Below are 20,647 nucleotides of genomic sequence, written 5' to 3'. Positions count from 1 at the left end.
TATTTATATGTAATTTTGATTTCTAAAATTTATCGCGCTTCGCAAAATAATATATCTGCATTTTGTTAAATTCGGACATGTAGTAAGTTTCTACGGTATTTATTTATAAACATGTTTATATTTATAACGAAGATTTACATAAAAATATTATCAATAAATTTTGGAATTATATACTTACTTACTTATTGCTTATTTCACTGCGTTAAGGAAAAATAACTAAAAAAAATATTTCATGTACTTAGGTAGATATTTGAATGTTATGTAAAGTCATGATCGATGTTTTATTTAATATTTAAAATATAAATTGTCAAATCATCATGATGAAATTATGTATGTTCACTGGAGTTTGTACGACGGTCGACGATATATTGAACCGGTTGGATCCAGCTGCCGCTGATGCCCCCGCCGGACATTGTGAGATATGTGACCAAGTAAACATATGAGTAGTCTACTTATACGGCACATGTTTAATAACAACATACTCGGTTATGATTTGTATCTGTTTTACAGAGATACACTTCGCCAACGACAAGGAAATAGCTACTTCCTCATGCACGGAGAAATGCTTACCTACTTGCCTCTTATACTTATAAAAGTATAAGTGTGTTCCTAAGTGTTACTTATAATAAGTACTTACTTAATTATAATCTGAAGGTCATAACTTTTCTAACACACTCGATATTTTGACCAAAGGCTGGAATATTATAATTGATAGGTCAAGCGAAAAACACGCAGCCAAAAGGAAGTAGTCCTAGTAATTTTGTAACTTTTTGTGATGTGTGCCGTGCACGAGACGAAAGTCGTGAGGAACTGGTACCTAATATGGTTTAGGGTCCAATCGTTAGCCATTAGGCATCGAAAATGGATAATGGACCCAAATGAGACTAACATTATTTTTTGTAAATCAAACCTAGCCAAAAGATGTTCATTACAAGTGGTGTTATCAATCAAGCGTGCCGTAAGGAGGAACGTGCCGGACCTTTATTGAGAAGTCCTTCATTAAAGTTTAGTGTCGCTCCGGCGCGGCGCGGGCGCCGCGTCGGAGGCGATAACGTGGCGGTGATAAGCGAACCGGCTGGATCCGGCGCACGAGCCGCCCGCCGGCCGCAGGGGGCCGAGTGCCGACGCAACGCAAGCAGCACTCTCACGCCTCGCCAACACACAAACACATCATGTACAGACTACAAGCACAGCTGATAACACAATCAGGCACACTTGTTTGAACAAAGTATTCAATGACGCACAATTTTGCATAGTATTTGCTCTGGGTTTAATGTGGTAATATACCATGGTGCTGTGTCATGTATTCTAAAGATTATGCAGATAAAAAGAGGCATTGTCATTTGTGTCTGAAAAGGGTAAGATTACATAAATAGTACATGTATACCATTAGTAAAATTCAATTTCTTAGTACTTACAAATTATAGTTATTTAATACTTATATGTTTTGTACCAAATAAGAATTTAATGACTGTTTTTTAATAACGAATTTTAATGGCAACGTTAATAATGTTCAGAAATAGGTATCTTCAGATATTAGAATGGTCTTAGCTAGGGGCATAAGGGTGAGCGGTACCCACCCTAAAAACGTAATTGTCCGTCCTAGAAAAAGCTTTGCGTTTACTGGTGCCTTACGCGGAGCAGGCGTTTCTTTGGATTTGACGCGCTTCTTTTACTCCCCCAGCTTCCCTCTTACAGACCATAGCTACACCAATAAACATTACAAAAGTAGATACGCGTGTAAAAGCGGACGTCTAATATCAAACAAAATTAAAGATACGTATTTGAATACCTACATGTAAGTCATCTGAAACTTAAATTATTCATTGGCATAGCTACGTTTTCTCTATTGTAAGCAAAGACGTTTTTAGCCTCTTGGCCGCCATACCTACGCCCATGAGAGTAGCTTAGTATTCACCACCGCCTATGATACACCAATGCTGGAACTTTCTGCATTTGCCGTTTTTGCGTTGCCCATCATAATACATAATACCTAGGAATTACGAGCGGGAAGATGATTCCAATGTTCTGAAAAAAGCAACTGTGAAGTCGCATTTTCATTCTTCTAGTAGGCGGTAGGTTTCTCTAAGGCAATTCCAAATCTTTAATAAAATAGTAAAATTTATAAGATTTTCTAAATAGAAAACAGACACGACCGGCTTTCAATAGTCTGACATGGACATTGTACGAGTACATCCATCAGATAAAGGCAGAACGTATCGGTGTCGGGCTGCAATTGGCGCTGTGTGCTCTTTACGAGTGTACGCAGAGCGCAGAGCCAGGAGCACCTGGTAGACGATTTCACGTGATTAGATAACGTGAACACGGCGCGAACCTCAGCTCCGACACGCACTACAGACACAACATAATCAAATTTTCCGATGACCTAACTATTATCAACGATTCTTATCAGATCTTACTGAGATCGCATTCGGGATGTTCTCAAAGAGCAATATAATCTATGCGATCAAATAATCTTAGTATTTTTCCATAACGGCTCCGATATCGCAAGTGTTATTGCATAATCAAGGATTTAACATTGAAGAGTTTATATTTATATTTTATTAATCTAATATATCAAATGTAACTAACTTTATAGGCCATTACATTCTGCTCGTGGCGTCAGACGTTAAAATTTCTTCTTAGGATGGAAAGTAGACAGTCTACAGCATTTAGCGATAGTGTAGTTTTCCATTAATATATCTATAGGCAGGGCTTTTTTGCCTGGGCACGCGGGGGCACGCAGTGCCTCCAAAGGAAATTCGCAAATATCGAAAAAAATACCATCAATAAGTACAGGAAGGGCGGGTAGAAAAAAAATTACTTACAAATTTTGAGAATTAGCGTGCCCCCAAAAAAGAAGTGACAAAAGGATCTATATATAGGTATCTATAATTATGGTATATATGTATTTTATAGAAGATATTGTAGCTAGTGGTTATAAGGAAGCAAACATACTACGAATAGACCTGACAAATAACTATAACCTGACTGCATAAATAATAAAAAAACCTTAGACGTGTTGCATTACGATCGAGCTACAATACAAATAGAAACGCAATGATACAGGGGCCTTATTCTCTATCCCGCACGTTATTTTAACAGTGCGTAACAAGCACGTAACACAACGCATCATGTTTAGGACTATAGAAATTTGGCTTACAGAATACCATTCCACGCACATTTCTCGGAGATAACATGACACGGCCGCGTTACGCGTTTACACAATCATACAGAATAAGGGTGCAGGACCTCAATATTAACAAATCATTACATCATTTGTTTTTTAAATAAAAGAACTGCAGCTAAAATAGTGTTTACGCTTCGACTGATAGTGGGCTTGAAGCTACATTTAATTTTTACGAATTTGAAAGTAGAAAAAAAATCATCACTATTATTTGTTGCATATTATATTGTCGACTTACATACATACATACATAACATCACGCATTTATCCCCGAAGGGGTATGCAGAGGCGCAACTAGGGCACCCACTTTTCGCCAAGTATGTTCCGTCCCATGATGTGATAGGGGGCGAGCTTATCGCCATATCGGGCACAAATTCCAGACTCCGGGCTGATACTGAGCAGAAAAAACCCAAATATCATTTTGCCCGACCCGGGATTCGAACCCAGGACCTCAGAGCGCTATTGTACCGGACATGCAATACAACTACGCCATCGAGGCAGTCGTCTATTTGTTATTATATTATTGTCGATTTACGTAGTAGTTAAATAAGATCTTCAGTCACGCCGGTTTTTTTTCTACAAACGGTCAATTAAATTGATTCAGAAGCCTCTAATCAATAAGTAAATCGAGAAAACATCATGTTTTAATGAACCAAACAAAAACATAGACAGTAAATAAATACGTCGAAAAAACATAATTGATAATCAAACTGAAATTGCAGATATTCGATTAAAGAATTTGGCAAGTTTCGCGGATTTGGTGTGCAAGATATTGTAGTGATTAACTCTGTGTTGTAAGCTCAGACAGTACACAGTACCGCAACTAAGGAACCTACAGATAGGCCAGAATTAATCCGTCTCACTATGTAACAGGCAAGGATAACAACGCATATTTCAAGATCATAGGTACAACCACGTGTATATTTTTGGGATCAACAACTCCATACATGTTACATAAGAGTCCTGACTTAGAAATTGAACGCAAAACCTCATCATAGAATATGCCGCCATTAGAACAATGAGACAATACAACAAAAATAATTAGGATGATAAATTAATATAATGACGTTTGCTTATAAATGAAGAAACCAGCATAATGAGATCGTAAATAAGAACCAGTAAGAGGTCGCTTCTCACCAACACCGCAATATCAGTCACCTATTGAACCGCGGCCTATCGGACCGGTAATAACCGGACAGCGGCCGCGGCAGGCGGCTTCTGATAACTCTCGTACACTGTACACTACACATTGGAATTATGACATAGAAATAGTCCTATATCTCCTTTAAATTGCACAATATTATTTCGACAATTTCCTAAAATCATCTCTGTAATGACATTTCGCTATTTTCCATTTCGTAATATCTGTGAAGGATAAACAATGTAAAGCTAGACAGAATGTTCGCGGGGGATTCGTTCTCTTATCGGCGCGTTGTCACTCTGAGACGTTTTATAAGTAGGCGACGCGGCTGCCTGCCATCATTGTCTGTAACGACCGCGCAGTGACCACAACTGTTGTTTCGTAGTACGGAGTGAATGTGTATATGACAATGCTCGTGTTTCCGCAATGGAGATCAGAGTTACCTGGCGAAGGTTGCAGGGTCCCACGCTGGATGCCCGCTGAACGTTTCGCGCCCTACCTCGCTAGGCCAATGCCTTTGGCACCGCTTCCACCTCAGGTGTGTTACACTAAATTATAATCAGGTTTTGTTTTGTAGACTTTTAAAACATTTACTACAAAGCAAAACATTTTTGCAATGAAAAAAACAATATTAACAAATATTTTCGCGCTTGTAGGTCGAAGATGAAGACTCTTCTGGTGGATCGTCACCTGAGAGGTATGCGTTCGAGCAAATCCCAGATAATCCAGAGGGGGTCTGTGGATGGCGAGGCTGCGGCATGCGGTTCCCGAGCGTGGCACGTCTGTCCGCGCACGTCGCGCGCACGCACGCACTGGCTCATAGAGACGGCCTTTTCTACTGCGGGTGGAAAGGCTGTACCAGACCACAAAGGGGATTTAATGCAAGGTTAGTTAAATATTTTCAAAATACTCGATCCCCTAAAACCGTATGTTTTAAAATAACAAGATGATAAAGAAATTAACCCGTTTATCATTTAGTTTAAACATATTTATTTGTATTGTCCACAGATACAAAATGTTAGTGCATGTGCGCACTCACACTAACGAACGTCCCCACACCTGCAATCAGTGCAACAAGAGTTTCTCCAGGGCTGAAAATTTGAAGATTCATCTTCGTTCGCACTCGGGAGAAAAACCCTACGTGTGTCCTTATGAGGTAAATATATTGAATAATTATGTTAGCTACGGGGCTTTTATTTTTAACTATGTTTTGGAAAAAATCAAAAGTCTCTACGCCACCTACCTATTTATTTAATTGTATCAGAACAACATCTTGAAACCTTATACATACATCAAATTAATAAATTGACTCATAATCGTCTTTATTTTTAACAGGGATGCGGAAAAGCCTACTCCAACTCCAGCGACAGATTCAAGCACACACGGACCCATGCCGTCGAAAAACCATACTGCTGCAAAGTTCCTGGGTGCAATAAGCGATACACAGATCCGTCCAGCTTGAGGAAACATGTCAAAACCTACAAACATTTCACAACGGATCATCTATCGAAACAAGAGCCTAGAGAGATACAGAGCCCAGAAAACATGCACAAAGATATTACACCTGAAGAGCCCCGATCTACCCTGCACCCCTGTTTGCCGTATAATCAGCCAAGAACTGCTCTGTCACCCACAATACCTTATCCCACGATAATAACGGAGACGTCAATGTCTCCGCCTCTTAGGTATCCAGTGGATCCAGTCTACATTCGACCACTGGAGCCTATTTACCAAATAAGAGTTCCTACTGACGAAATGTCTTATATGGAGTACACCCAAATGTACGAACATGCTTACAGGAGTTACTATTCAAATATCAACTACCCTGTACCAAGACCGAGTATTAGTGAAAAAATGTACACGTATGAAGACCAGCCCAAAGTTGCTGATGTTCATATGCCTTCTATTGAAGAAAGTCCAGAGAGATTGAATTGTGTTGAAGAAATGCCATTAAACCTGATATGCACTAAACGGATAGAGTGCAAGCCTATTGAAGAACTTATCAGAAGAACCGACTTGCCATTAGATTTAAGTACCAAAAGCTGATAAGTATTTATTAATAAATTATGTTTAACTTATTTTGTTCAGTAATTATTTGCCGCCAAACTATATAATGTCACACTCATGAAAATACAAAACTTTTATTGACAAAAATTACACATTACTTTGTTAAACACAACGCAATGTTCTCGCTGTAAAAGAAAACAGAGCAAATTAAATATTTACATTTCATTTATGTTATTCACCATATTCAGCACATCTTTATCAATTAGCAAACATTGTAGGTGACAAGACATACTGTCGGAGATTACTTACTTCCTTATCTGAAGGCAAAATAACCTGTTTCATTGTGTGAATACTATTTATTGTAGGTAGGTAAAATTATAGACGAAAAATTACATAGTTGGAATAGAATAAGCACGATATTGTACAAATTGGATCCGTAAAATGCCTGTGCATAGTTCTTTTTAACATTATTGATGCCAATAATGCAGATAAAATACGATACAAAAGTTATCTATGAAAATATTACCGCGGCACACCTTTCCGCTTGGTACATTGGACTTTGCACCAAGACTCAAGTATGGTAGATTAGCTGTTTTCCGTCACCTAAATACCTAAATAACAGCTACCTAGCACATTTACGTTACTAACCTATAATTTTGTTCAAATCTACCCGCCTTTTTTGGCTGATCTCGATCTACATAAACATTAATCTATACTTATAATAAATCTGTAGAGAGGTCAATTCTGTACATGAAATATATTTCCAAAATAACTATCAGGGGGTGATTAGGGATCGATACTGATGCCAAAAATACAATTAGTAAAATTTTTGTCTGTCTGTCTGTCTGTATAACCGTTATAGAAACAAAAACTACTCGACGGATTTTAACGAAACTTGGTACAATTATTTGTCATACTCCTGTGCTGGTTATAGTATACTTTTCATCACGCTACAATTAATAGGAGCAGAGCAGTGAAGGGAAATGTTGGGAAAACGGGAGAAGTTATTCCATTTTTTAAGCTTCCGTCGCGTGTGCAACCTTAATGGTTAAAGCTACACAGAAATCATGTATGACGGAAATGTACTAATACAGGAACAAAGGGCTATCCAACACAAAAAATAATTTTTGTGTTGGATAGCCCTTTGTTCCTGGAGTGCTATAGGCTATAAATCATCACGCTATGACCCACAGGAGCGGAGCCGTAATGAAACATGTTGCAAAAACGGGGAAAAATTATTAGTTTTGAGAGCTTCCGTTGTGTGCGCTGCGTAAACGGTTAAAGTTATGCAACAATGATGTATGACGGGATTGTTCCTCTTAAAAAGTTCTAAAAAATATATTATAAAACAAAGTCCCCCGCTGCATCTGTCTGTCTGAACGTGTTAAACTCAAAAACTACCCAACGTATTAAGATGAAATTTTGTATGGAGACAATTTGAGACCCTGGGAAGAACATAGGCTCCCGGGAAATTACTACTTTTATAAAGGAAAACTTTAGCCTGAAAAACTTTATAACGCTGGCGGAGCCGCGGGCAAAAGCTATAATAAATAATAATATCAGCCCTGTATTATATACTTGCCCACTGCTGAGCATGGGCCTCTTCTATATAAACATTGTTTATTAAAAATCCTAACAGTTGTGTGTGTGTATTTCAATAAATATAATTTCTTTATTAGTTTACACTATTACAATATTTGATTATATTTTCAAACAAAAACAAAGTGCATTTCGCTAAACTTATATTTTCAACAATTTTGATATTCTCAAGCCTCGTTACAAAACGAATATAACGCATATTTCCAATATGAACTCAAATTTTATACCTATACCCCGTATACAATTGGGGTTCCCACATTTAAATAAAAATAAAAAAAATAATTATCAAAGTATCTTTATTATTCCTTAACACTTCCCTTACAAAGATTCTCATTCAATATTTATTCATGTTCTTATTAGGGAATGGTATAAATCCAATAAATTCAAGAAAGTATTCCGCATTAGCCTCTGACAAGCTGCGCCATGCCTTCAGCTATAGTGTTGAGGGCGGCGAGGTCTTTCCGAGCCGTGTCTAACAAGTGTGCCATGCCGCGCTGCTGCAGCGTCAAGAACTGTTTCACATCTTCTTGTGCATCTGCCGATCGTAATATAAATATTAAATCACAATATCATCAAGGCAAATAAATATTGTAAACCCAGGATAATAACTAAAGCTTATAGAAAACATAATAAAATAAAAGTTAGGAAGCATCTATCTTATTCCTCTCGGATAATACAGCATTTCCACGAGAGCGAATGAAACAATTAAGCCTTCATAGTTTTAATTTATTTCAAAAGAGTCTCGAGATGAAATGTTAATTTGGATATATTGGTTAAAGTAAAGCGTCTAAATTAAAAGTATGCGGCCTTTAATTGTCGTTTATCGAAATGTTACATCAACTAAAATAAGTCGGATTGCTGATATGTGTAACGTATTTTCTACGGTTAACGTTTAATGGATTTGAAATACTTATTTTCATGATCTATTGACTAAAATATTTCAAAAATATATTTCAATCTCTCTCGGAATGAGATTTGAGCATGGCATGTGTGGCAAAGTTGCAAGCCGAAAAGAAAACGCGAATATTGGTGACTTCTTACATTAATTTTCCTGCAGATACTTTATTTTTCTAATCATAAAATAACTAGATATTTAAAAATTGCTTTTAAATTCCATCAACTATAGTTTCCACATAAAGTTTGGAATTTGGACTTTTCATTCCATGTTTACAAAATGATTACAGTTAAGTATTACTGGGATTTGACAAATTGTAGATATCGATAATGTTGACTAATACTTTTTATTATGAGTTCCGGAAAAATGAAGACTTAAAAATGTATGGATATATCATATTGTAATGTACTTAAGAGGTCTTGAACAGTGTTATTTTTAAGATTTAGTCTGAAAGTAATAAAAGGTTTTGTCATTATAAGTTTCCAAATATTTTGAACCCTTCGTTTTAACCAATTTATTAATAGTTCTTCTTGAATACACAATAGGGAATTTTACTGTATGTAAGAAAAAAACTAAAAATACATTGTAATAAGATAGTTTAGACTTTAGGCAAAGTGCAAAATATTACTTTTAGATCATAAATATAATTATAATTTTTTACTTTTCTATCTGTTTTACAAATATACGAAATGTATGCCGCCATGAGTATGAACACCTTAGGATCAAGTCAATTTAAAAAAAAAAAGTAAATAACCCATTTTTGTTATTCGTAAATTAATAAACTATGTTTAAACTTATTTTTTATTTATCAATATTATTGCAGCCCAATTCATTAAATATTTATCAATATTGTCAGTTTACTAGTATAAAAAGTCACGAGGGAACTGGAGACAACCTTGTACATTTTTAAACGATTAATTGAATGATTATGGTTCTCTTTTGACACCTTATTAAGACAATAAGTTAACATGGTATGAATGTAAATAATTTATACTTACATAGCGGCCTTGTGCTACAAATCTTAGTTTTTGATTTGCAATAATACATATTACAAAAATTTTCAAAAGCTGTATCTTCGAAAAAGGTTTTAATAACTATAACTAGCATTCTTGTCGAAATAAAATAAAGTATACTTATAACATAAAGATAGATTACGGAAGATATTTTAAAGTTAATTTTACTGATTAAAAACTGAAGGTAATTCAGGCGTACCTAACATATCTTTAGCAACCTAATCTATAGGTATACTATTATCTAAAATAAATTACAGAATTAGACTTTCGAAACATAAAATGACAATGTGGACTAATTATGTATTATCTAAAAGTGATCCGATAGATCCGTTATAGATATATCTTAATGCCCCATTAATAATAAGCCAACCAAACTTGAAATTGAAGATTACGATAAAAATTGCACAAAATTGCGTAATCTCAGAAAGGCACATTTATTTAAAATATATTTTGTACACAATCCGAGCTTAGTTACTTAAGTTAAGAATAATAAAAATATCAAATACAATATATTATTTTATAAATCTTACCAGGATCGAGTTGATACCGCTCGTGCGTCATGCCGGCGCTGGCGCTGCGTTGGAGACGAACAGCACACAGCAACTCGTTCAGCCGACCCTACACACCACACAACCATTCATGAAAAAATCTTCTTAATTATATAGTATCCACGGTTTTAATTCTGCAAATAATAAGAACACCACCAACCACCACTTGATAAGAACAGTTTTTAGTCTCATAGAAAATCTAAAACAACTGCTATTGCGTCTAATTTCTTAATTTTTAGGCAGAAGAATTATAAACTCAGGGTAAAATTGACCTATGGTACGCATTAGTTGACTATTTTGTTAATTTTTTAGAAGGTAAAGAACAAACTTGCAATTTATTCAGCGTCAATATTATTGACAACTTACAGCAGAAAGTTACTTAATTATATGTACCTACCTATAAACTTTATTGAACGAATAATAATACCTGGATGTGACTGGCATTAATACTTCAAAAACATCAATTATAATATGTAATTCGTCAAAAATTATAGTAATCAATTGATGATATTGAACATAAAATTGTGCAGGAACCAAGCGACGCTACGGCGTGGCGGGATAGACGGTTCTTACGACCATAAATATCTTTTATAGTATTTTATATTTTAGAACGACAGTAAGAAAGCTTTTTTTATTGGCCTCTGTCATTATGAAAAATTACAGCAACGCGACAGGTGCGCACTTTATACAGGGTGTGACAAGATAAGCAGACCAACGGACGGCAACAAAAATAAACAACAATCATTGTTTTATTTACTTTTTCATCGGTGTAAGGTCGTCGTATACTAAAATATTATTACAAACATAATAAAATATACTTGCTTGCGGAGTCTTACCGATGACTAAATCCAAGAGGCATGCAAAAGATAAGAGTCTTGAACAAAGTACATGTATATGTGAATTTTCTTTTTTAAAATAGTCCATCAATTCTCAAAATGTTGAATAATTTCAAGTTCAACTATTTAGTAGTGGTAAGACTTGCAAAATACTTATTTGGTATAATATCCATTTATAGAACATTACGTAAAGTATATTTTAATCATTGGCACATAGATTTTCGTATACTAGAACGTCAGACAATGAATATAATATAATCATAATTATCAATCACACGATTCGCACACGTACAGGAAATAAAATATGCCAATTACAACCAGTTCGAGCCGGAACTGCGTTCCATTTTGTAATAAAAAACTGGCAAGATTAAAATGTCTGGAGATAAGTGTATATTGTAATGAATTGAATAACATTATTTGTAAGGTTTTAACGAGGTTTGATGATGATCCACACCCTGAAGTTTGTGGGGAGTGCACGGCCATGCCAGACATTCACAATACAGGCGTCATTTTAATCTATTCTCAGTCCATCGTAATACGATATCTACGTGTATATCTATGTCTGGAATCAGGCGATAAAGCACCGATAGTGGTCGATAAACGAAGCACGCGTAGGGCGAGTGACAGCGTTTGTACAGACAAGGTCACCGTGTATCAGGTGTTTCACGACGCATTTCAGATAAGCCGCCCAATTGCCCACTGTCTGATCTTTCCGTTGCGTAACAGCGTTTTTCTCTTCATCGTTTGACTATGTTGGAAGACTTTTTACAGGTTCGACAAGTTTTATTTGAAATTTTATCGTATTAAACTGCTAATGTAGATAATACTAATTTATAATCATTTATTTCGAAGTATAGATTATTTATACAGAACTTGTGATACAGTTTCTTAGAAAATCAAAATTAGTCATCCTCTTTATTTATTCATTAACTTGATACAAAAAAGCAGCACTGTAAGGCTTTCATTCCCTTTACATACAACAGATAATATGAGACTGGACAGGGACAAGTAGAGGCGCTACATAACATTTTGATCATTGTTACATAAAATGATAATATTATGTAGTGTAGTAGCAAATTATTTTATATTATTGTCCACTGTTTATAATTTATATGAATTGCATCTTATCTATTGAAGTGCCTATAATTCTGTTATATAGATGTGTATGTTTGTTTAATTATGCCTAACACAACATTACCCACAAATTTCTTTGATTTAAATTGCAATTCAATAATTTTTACATCTCACTTCCTTGACAAATAAATTTCACACAAATCATTCTAATACATAGATTACCTAAATAGATAACTTTCATATATTTATAGATACGCTTAAATAAATTAAGATAAACAATGATACTTGATAAAATTTCTCGTGATGAATTTGGCGATAGTTTTTCCTCTATCACATTAGAACAGAAATATCGTTTTGTTTTTTGGGTATCGGGTCCCGCAGTCGATATCGGGAAAAACCCGTGAATGAGATACTGGAATCCCCCTGCTTAGCGACTGCAGGATCCTGAAAGTTGGGAGGGGATAGTTAGAAGGAAGAGTGGGGGAAGGCTAAGGAAACCTATTAGGATGGGAGGAGGGGAGAAGGCTAGAAACTGTTCGTGAGCTCTTATAGGACTATGCGAATTAAGAACCATGAGGTATACACACTTAACTATGAGCCTAGGGCCGCGACAAATATCCCCCCGTGCATGGGTGTACATGTGTGGAGACCGAGCGCACAAGAATTGCCTCGGGAGGCAGAAATATCTTTGGGTAATTAATATTATTAGTGGTCGTCGGGTGCTCGAAATTCATATATTTATTAACACATAATATTATAGAAAACCCGGGTGAGATGGTCGCACGGCCATTTGTGGGAGATGGGACCAAGTTTTGATTTCCTTGTAAAATAGTAAAATATACGACGTAAACGGTCGGTCATGTTATCTTTTGGTCGTTTTGTAGCAACTAGTAAAATTGTTTAATAGCTGAAAGAACGTAGACTCGAATATTTGATATAAATTTCAACTGGATACTTTTACGCGTTCCTGAAAAAAGGGTCTCAATAGACAGACGGACATCATTTAAAGTTATCCTATAAGGGTACCTTTAGAGGTGAAACATAGTAGTAGTGTACGTACGTTGTACAGCGGCGGCGCGGCGAGCTGCGAGGCGAGCTCCTGCAGGCGCGCGCGCGTCGCCTCCTCCGCCGCCGACAGCGCCGCGCCCGCGCCCGCGCGCGCCTCCTGCCGCGCCACCACCTGCGCACACACCGATGTACTCATATACAACTACGTCTTACTGAAAACTATATCCCGCTACACTCTACCAATCCATAGCGCCATCTGTACGACACACTAGCATGCTCTGTGCTAGTGTCTGTTACTTAGCATACTTCAAAAATTCAAACATTTTCACCAACTTTTGTATTTATAATATGTATTGCTAAGATAAATTTAGTAGATACATAGTAATATTGGTAAGAAGTACATTTTTTTAATATTTTTTCTGAGATATGACATTCAAATGATTGAATGTCTTCTATACTAATTGAATATAATAGAAATAAATTGAATTGTGTAAAATACGCTAGGTGTCCGGTAGCACAAAATATCATTTTGACTCTTCAAGCGATTTTATTGAGAACCTAACAGGACATTTTTTGGTAATTTTTGGAATGTTTCCAATGTCCAGTAGGTAAACAGTAAACAAGAGTAGATTAGTGTGGTGCAATACCTGCAGCAGCGTGTGCCGCAATGCGTGCAGGCGCGCGGCGAGTTGCGCGAGGCGCGCGGCGGAGGCGGCGCGGCGCGTGCGCAGCTCGGCGAGCGTCGCGCCCGCGCGCGCCACCCAGCCCGTCTGCAGCCGCGCCTGCTCCGCTTGGCACCGCGCGCGAAACTTGATCTGCACGGACCAAACATCATATAACACGACACACACATTATTCACATGTTCATTACATTTACTTATTAGTATTAATGTCATACATTTCGTAGTATATTTTGTTTAAACGTAATAATAAATAACTGACCTCTGAAAATCCTATAATAGGTACGGGTATATAGTTCTGCGGATCCGGATTATCTGCTTGCGCCTGTTTCCAAAGTCTCATATCCATGCCTGAAATATTAATTTAAATTTATCACATCCCATGTTTAAATTAAAACTTTATTCAATTTCTATTTGGATCTAAGGGAAAATATAACTTAAATTTTATTCATAGGAGGCGTTCTTACAATAACAAAGTATAATAATTGTAAGCTGTGCATCTTGCTAGATAAATTATTAGTTCTAGTAACCAAAAAATATAAAACTGCTTCAGGACAAAGAATAGTGGGCAAAAATATATATATTGTTTGTTTTAAATGTATTGTAAATATGTTATTTTCGTCATTAAAATCTCGAATTTTTGATCTGTAACCCTTGGGGCCTAATACGAGTGATGCCGGGCGCCATTTCTAGTGACGTCATCGCACATAAACATTGCATCATGCAACACAATAAATTTATAGTAAAGACTTCATGAGACGAACAACAGATATCATGTAGTCATAACTTAGAAAAAACCGAGGTTACTAAAAAATAGCCTCAACACACATTTTATATTTGTCACTTACATTACAACATTGAGTTTATAGGTAACAACAACATTTTAACACAATATACAACTATAAACTTACATTGAAATGATCTTCACAAAAATAAATCGTCTATTTATCCGACGTATAAATATAAATTTTGGATCTCGCCGTGCTAAATTCAACCACTTCTTTCTTAAATCTTTTGATTTTGGCACATGAATTAACAATTTATAGGGATTATATGGTGCCGAGTTTTTACATAACCAAACAATATTTATATGCTGACACATTCATTTTTTGTGGAAAAAGTAACAACTAGCAGATATAAATCCAAACAATTAATTTTGTTGTAAAGTACAGGCTAGGTGCCACAACTGTCACGCATGTTTGTATATGTGCAATGACGTCACACAGGGAGAACGTCACGTGACAAAGTGTTTTAGAACGAAATTATAAATGAAAAAACAAAATCACTGATTTTCTATAAATTGAGCATATTTCAACAATAAAAATATAATGGACGCTATAAGGGGGAAGGAAATAGGAATCGACCGCACTTAACCTTCAAATATTAGATATCTGACATTTTTAGTAAAAACCAAGTTAGAAGTATCCTGAACCGGCGGGAATGCATGAAAAGATTGATGATAGTGAAGGAAGAAAGAGCAATATGCCAGAATCGTACAAATTGGCAAACTATAGTCTCTGTCTACCCATATGAAATAGAGGCATGAATCTATGTACATATTATGTATACATAATGAAATTATACAGGACGAAGTCTCATACACTCTTGTTTGAAGTAATGATCAGCAATGCTGCTGTAGTAAAGGTAAGTGTGAACCTGGCGGCGGCGTCTGCAGGTACTGGTGCAGCAGCTGCGGCGCGGGCTGCGTGACGGGCGCCACGGCGCTGCAGCCCGCGCCCGCCAGCGCGCCGCGCGGGCCCGCGCCGTTCAGGAACGCGCCCAGCTCCGACGCGCTCACGTGCGCGCCGCTCGCCGCCTTGTCCACCACAAACATCACCACCTGCACACACGCCACATCACACATAACTATGCTATTGTACATTACACAATATTACTGGTAGATCACAAAAGACCTTACTGTAAAATGTTGGATTACATATTTGTTTAAATTACTTAAAATAAAAATAATAATTAGTAACAATGTGGGCGATAAACAACAAACCAAAGCATATCTTCTTTTTATTACACATTTTGACCACTTTGCTTATAACAAGTAGATACAAACTGTCTAGAACTGCAAATGGATTTTCACATAATACACTAAACATGTATTTATAAGTAATATAACTGGCATTAAAAATATTAAATAAATTCATGCACAATGATAATAATTTTATTTTTTATTATCTAGATTTAAAAAAATAATTGGATAATAACCATGTTATTTTAACAATATTCATTGGTTGCAATAAGCAGTCCACGCGACTGAACGGTTATATTGGGTTCACCGCCCTTACGACCCGCCGTGGAGCCGCCCAGAGAGATGGGAACCTGGGGCGACTGCAGAAGGCAGCCCCATCACTATATCCAACTTATTTATACACAGCAATATCAATGAACAGTCCACTTACCTGACTTTTATTTTCTGCCACTGCCTTCACTGAGTCAATGTTTACTACCAAATTCGGTTTGTTGCCAAGAAGACCTTGCAAGGATGTTATGAGTGCTTGTTGGTTATTCCTAGACAACAAATAATCACAATATATTTAATTTTTGTAATACTCATTATTCTTATCATAATAAATTGCAATGTGTAAAATTTATATATTAAGAACATAAATTAATGGAATGGACCCAATTCACTATGTTACCTTACATTCGTTTTTCTTTTATATAATGTTAGTCATATTAAACTAACTACTAAGTTAGCAATTATTCATGCTGTGACCTGTTTATGTTTACGCTTCGACTTTAAAGATCAAGATCAATTGTACTTTATTTCAGACTGGATGGTTTTCTTTTATTTTTTCATTAACTTACTTAATTTCCTGTTCAGTTTTATTGAATAACAAAGCAACATGTCCATCTTTATCTTCCTTTCCACTTAGTTTTGAGTATCCAACCGCCTTGAAGCGGCATAAAGGATTTTGTTCATTCAGTTCCAGCGGTGGTGCATTCTGACTGTAGTAAGCCTGCCCTGTAACATGATATATAAAATCATTGACAATTAGTTTCTGCTCGCCGCTCCATGTGTTAAAATTCGTTTCAGGATAAAAGTAGCATATTACTCTCAAGGATACTGAGATCTTATTAATGAACAAATTTTCAAAATTGAAGAAATTAGGTCCATACAAACTTTCGTCTTTATAATATTTTAAATGCATATTGATTGCTTTATAGCTTGATCATGAATAAGCACATTATCAGACTATATTTTTACCTTTTATTTTCCAATTAACTTAATTGAATTTAATGTAAACTATATGACTAGTGCAAAGTGCACTCACCAGTGCCCCATTGAGCTTGCAATAAGTTCCATTTTGCTAAAACCTGATCCCTCTCATCTCCAAACACACAACAGTTGAACACAGCGGCCACAAGCGCCTCGTGCGCTGTCGTAGGACCCTGCGGCTGTTGTTGCTGTTGCTGCTGCTGCTAAAAATAAAATATTTGTTGAAACAAATTAGTTTCTTCCTTGATATTAATTTAGTAGAAGAGGATCTATATTTAATCTCTATTGACAAACTGTGTAATGATTAGAATGTGAGCATCTTTAACCTTCTATCAGTTCAGAAGGCAATAAAAAAGGAGTACAAATCTCTATACTTATTCACTTTTTATCACTATCATTGTATAGAATTCAGAATAACATTAAATTTGATTTGAATTCTTGTGCTTCTAAAATACTGGCCAGTAATAATGGTCTATTATTAATAAAATTATATTCACATTAACTTAATTACTAACTTGAGGCTGTCCAAACTGATTAGCACCAAATCCAGTGTTAAATCCACCAAAAGCAGCTGGTTTGGCTCCAAACACAGATCCAAATGTGTTTCCAGCACCAAAAGTATTCGAACCTGTGTTTGTGCCAAATGTTGGGGCAGCACTGCTGAATGTTGAAGTGCCAAATGTGTTTGTCCCAAAGCCCGTTCCAAACCCTAGAAAGTTATGCTAATAGTAATTACATTTAGAGGTAAAAAAACTGTAATTAATACTAATATATCTAGACACCAAACTTAGACATGTCCTATCTATGTCACATATAATTTGCAATTTAGTTGCAAAAGTTTGGATTAACTTTTGTGACCGCTAATTACAATGAAGTGAAAAATTCAAATTAATTCTAATAAAAATAAAAATAATTTGTCTAGTTTGAACTTGTTTTCAATTTATATTGCTAGTGAAGACATAACAATAATATAAAATTATTATAGTATATGAAAAATCACAGTCACTCAACAACCTGTAGAGGGACTGTGTTAAGAGTTTTTTCAATTTGATCAAATCACAATTTCTGTAACATATATGAAAATTACTTACCAGTATTAGGTTTTGTAGTGGTGGCTCCAAAACCTCCAGTGCCACCAAAGAAGGATGGTGCAGACGATGCTGGAGCAGTGCCTAGACCAAATGGAGTTGCTGAAATTTATAATAATGTAGTTATTTATAGATAATAGTAAACATCTATATCTATATAACTCCTGGGTGAGGCAAAGTGATATTGGATTTTTCTGCTCATCATAATGTATGTACTGTGTTTGCACCGCTGTCGAGATAAAAGTCATGATTTGTGTTTTTTTATTTGTTTAATTGAGTTTCTGTTTAAGTAAAAGTCACTAAAATTGGTGTAACTTTCAATTAAAATAGTCTTATAATTTAGAAACAGGCACAAGAAATACACCAAAAGTTATTTGAGTTTTAATTTACTGACTACATAGTTTACCTGCATTTTAAATTAATCAAATTTTTGTTCTGATATATTACACCCATTGCCTCCGTCCACACCGAGCATATATAATACATAATGATGTTTGAGTTTGGTTCCTACTGTTGTTAACACTGTCTGGACACCATTATATGCCAGTAAGGTGAGATCACAAATACTTGACTAAAAATAAATAAAATAAGTAAAGTGCAAAAATGATATCAGGTCTAACTTTGTTGACCCTGAGATTTCTAACTGGCATTTGGACTATTGTAAAAAACCGAAAAATGCTATAAAGAGCAATTGTAAAATATAGGCATACTGATACAAAATGACAATGCTGAGAAGTTACAAAGTAAGCATGAATACCCATATCTTGTTACATATTATAGGGAGAACAATAGAAAAAATATGTGTTTGCCAAACTTATATCACATATATACCAAATACCTTAACATTATTTGCAGGTTAGGGAGAAAATTTAATTTTATATTTTTAAAAAGTTTGTTTTCTATGGGGGATTGTGGATATTTGGAAAAACAAAATACAAATCCAGCAACCCCAATTAGTAGTTCCAGTAATAATATTTACTTATCCTCTCATATAAAATTATTTTGTATTACTAGAAGTAAGAAGCGGATAATACTCCAACAAGGTAAGTGAAGAAAGCTACCTAGTTTATTTAGTTATATCTAGCATACGGGCTAATATTGTATATATGTAGTAAAATTATTTAAAAACTTACCGGTGCTAGTGGCAGTGGACCCAAACGTGCCAAAGCCAGATGGTGTTGTGGTAGTTCCGAAACTAAAACCTGGGTTACTTGTGGTGGCGGTGTTAGTACTTCCAAATGAAAATGCAGCTGCAATCAATAATAAAACACTATATTCCAGTATATAAGGATCCAAATAGTAGTATACCAAGTACTTACGTTTCGAAGCGCCAAAAGAGGAATTCTGTGCAGTCGTATTCGTACTAAATGGGAAAGTCATTGTGTATCGTTATTCTCAAATATCTATAATTTACGTAAATGGGGATTAACACATAATTTTCATTATAACTTCTAACAAACAGCAACAATAAAGTTTCGTGACCCTACTTCCAGTATTTACTTTTGCCGTTTGCGGTAAAAATGTCAAATGTCAATTATTGTTTTTTTATGACAATTGTAATCATGTCTATGAAAGAGAATTGTAATCTCTGCATGAATTTAGTTACATAAAAATGCCCCCAACCGAATACAAAAATCAGAAATTAATATTTTTTTATATTCTCTATGCTGGTAGCTACTGGTGCATTTAGTTCATGAGGCGCCGAGAAAATTGTGATAGTAAAGTCATTGTTGTCAATGGTTGTCAACAGAGAGCCCCTAGACCTACAATAACATTGTACAATACATTTTATCATATAGTAAGATTGAAAGTCACTTTGAATCTAAAGGATTAAATTCTGCGTAGATTTTCGTTCTTTTATCACTTATGTGTAAAAAAATTCAGGTATAGTAAAAGTTGAAAGAAAGAAAAAATAACGTTGTTTGTATAAAACTGTTTGTTTTTTTATTTGTCTGCCTATATTTTAGGATTTAGGATTCTGTGTCATTTTTCTTAGTGCTCACCAATTGTGTTATTCGAATTTAACATTCTAAATAAACATGATACTCATATTGGTTTTAATCGACGGACCTGTTTGGACCTTTACTTTCAATGAATAAAATAAGTAGTCTGATAATAATAATATTTGTATAAATTTTACGTGATATTTCATAAGAATAAATTCGCTGGCTCACTATTAAAAGACTCTATATGTTATATAAAAGAGTCTTCAGTATCAATTCGATACCCATATAATATCCTATACATTTTAAAATCATTCCCTTGATATATTAGTCATTACCCTCTGTCATGTTTTTCGTTCATTTTAAATAATTATAAAATACATTCAATAAGTGTGT

At 35.4% G+C, this 20,647-nt stretch overlaps 2 protein-coding genes across 3 annotated transcripts; one reads left to right on the top strand and one right to left on the bottom strand.

Annotated features, from left to right (window-relative positions):
• The first annotated feature begins 4,492 nt into the window (after positions 1–4,492).
• On the top strand, positions 4,493–6,406 carry LOC115454058 (zinc finger protein GLIS2 homolog). Its single transcript, XM_037444470.1, has 4 exons — positions 4,493–4,866; positions 4,985–5,214; positions 5,337–5,484; positions 5,664–6,406. Exons 1-4 carry the CDS (start codon positions 4,732–4,734, stop codon positions 6,372–6,374), a joined length of 1,224 nt encoding a protein of 407 aa, XP_037300367.1. The 5' UTR covers positions 4,493–4,731; the 3' UTR covers positions 6,375–6,406.
• Positions 6,407–8,213: 1,807 nt separating this feature from the next.
• On the bottom strand, positions 8,214–20,008 carry LOC115454057 (probable nucleoporin Nup54). Of its 2 annotated transcripts, none has more exons than XM_037444464.1 (13): positions 19,628–20,008; positions 19,442–19,558; positions 18,312–18,410; positions 17,736–17,929; positions 17,276–17,420; positions 16,809–16,965; positions 16,400–16,508; positions 15,645–15,828; positions 14,251–14,339; positions 13,956–14,123; positions 13,361–13,480; positions 10,373–10,460; positions 8,214–8,469 (listed from the first exon to the last, which is right to left on the bottom strand). In XM_037444464.1, the coding sequence occupies exons 1-13, from the start codon at positions 19,686–19,688 to the stop codon at positions 8,336–8,338; spliced, it is 1,665 nt and encodes a 554-aa protein (XP_037300361.1). In that variant the 5' UTR covers positions 19,689–20,008; the 3' UTR covers positions 8,214–8,335. The 2 variants fall into 2 exon arrangements, with proteins under 2 accessions (XP_037300361.1, XP_037300360.1); XM_037444463.1 differs by having other exon boundaries at positions 17,276–17,423; positions 19,628–20,006.
• Between the last annotated feature and the right edge of the window lie 639 nt (positions 20,009–20,647).

This window comes from Manduca sexta, chromosome 28 (genome assembly GCF_014839805.1).
Source record: "Manduca sexta isolate Smith_Timp_Sample1 chromosome 28, JHU_Msex_v1.0, whole genome shotgun sequence".
Taxonomy (NCBI): domain Eukaryota; kingdom Metazoa; phylum Arthropoda; class Insecta; order Lepidoptera; family Sphingidae; genus Manduca; species Manduca sexta.
This window is presented reverse-complemented; position numbering and strand designations above follow the sequence as displayed.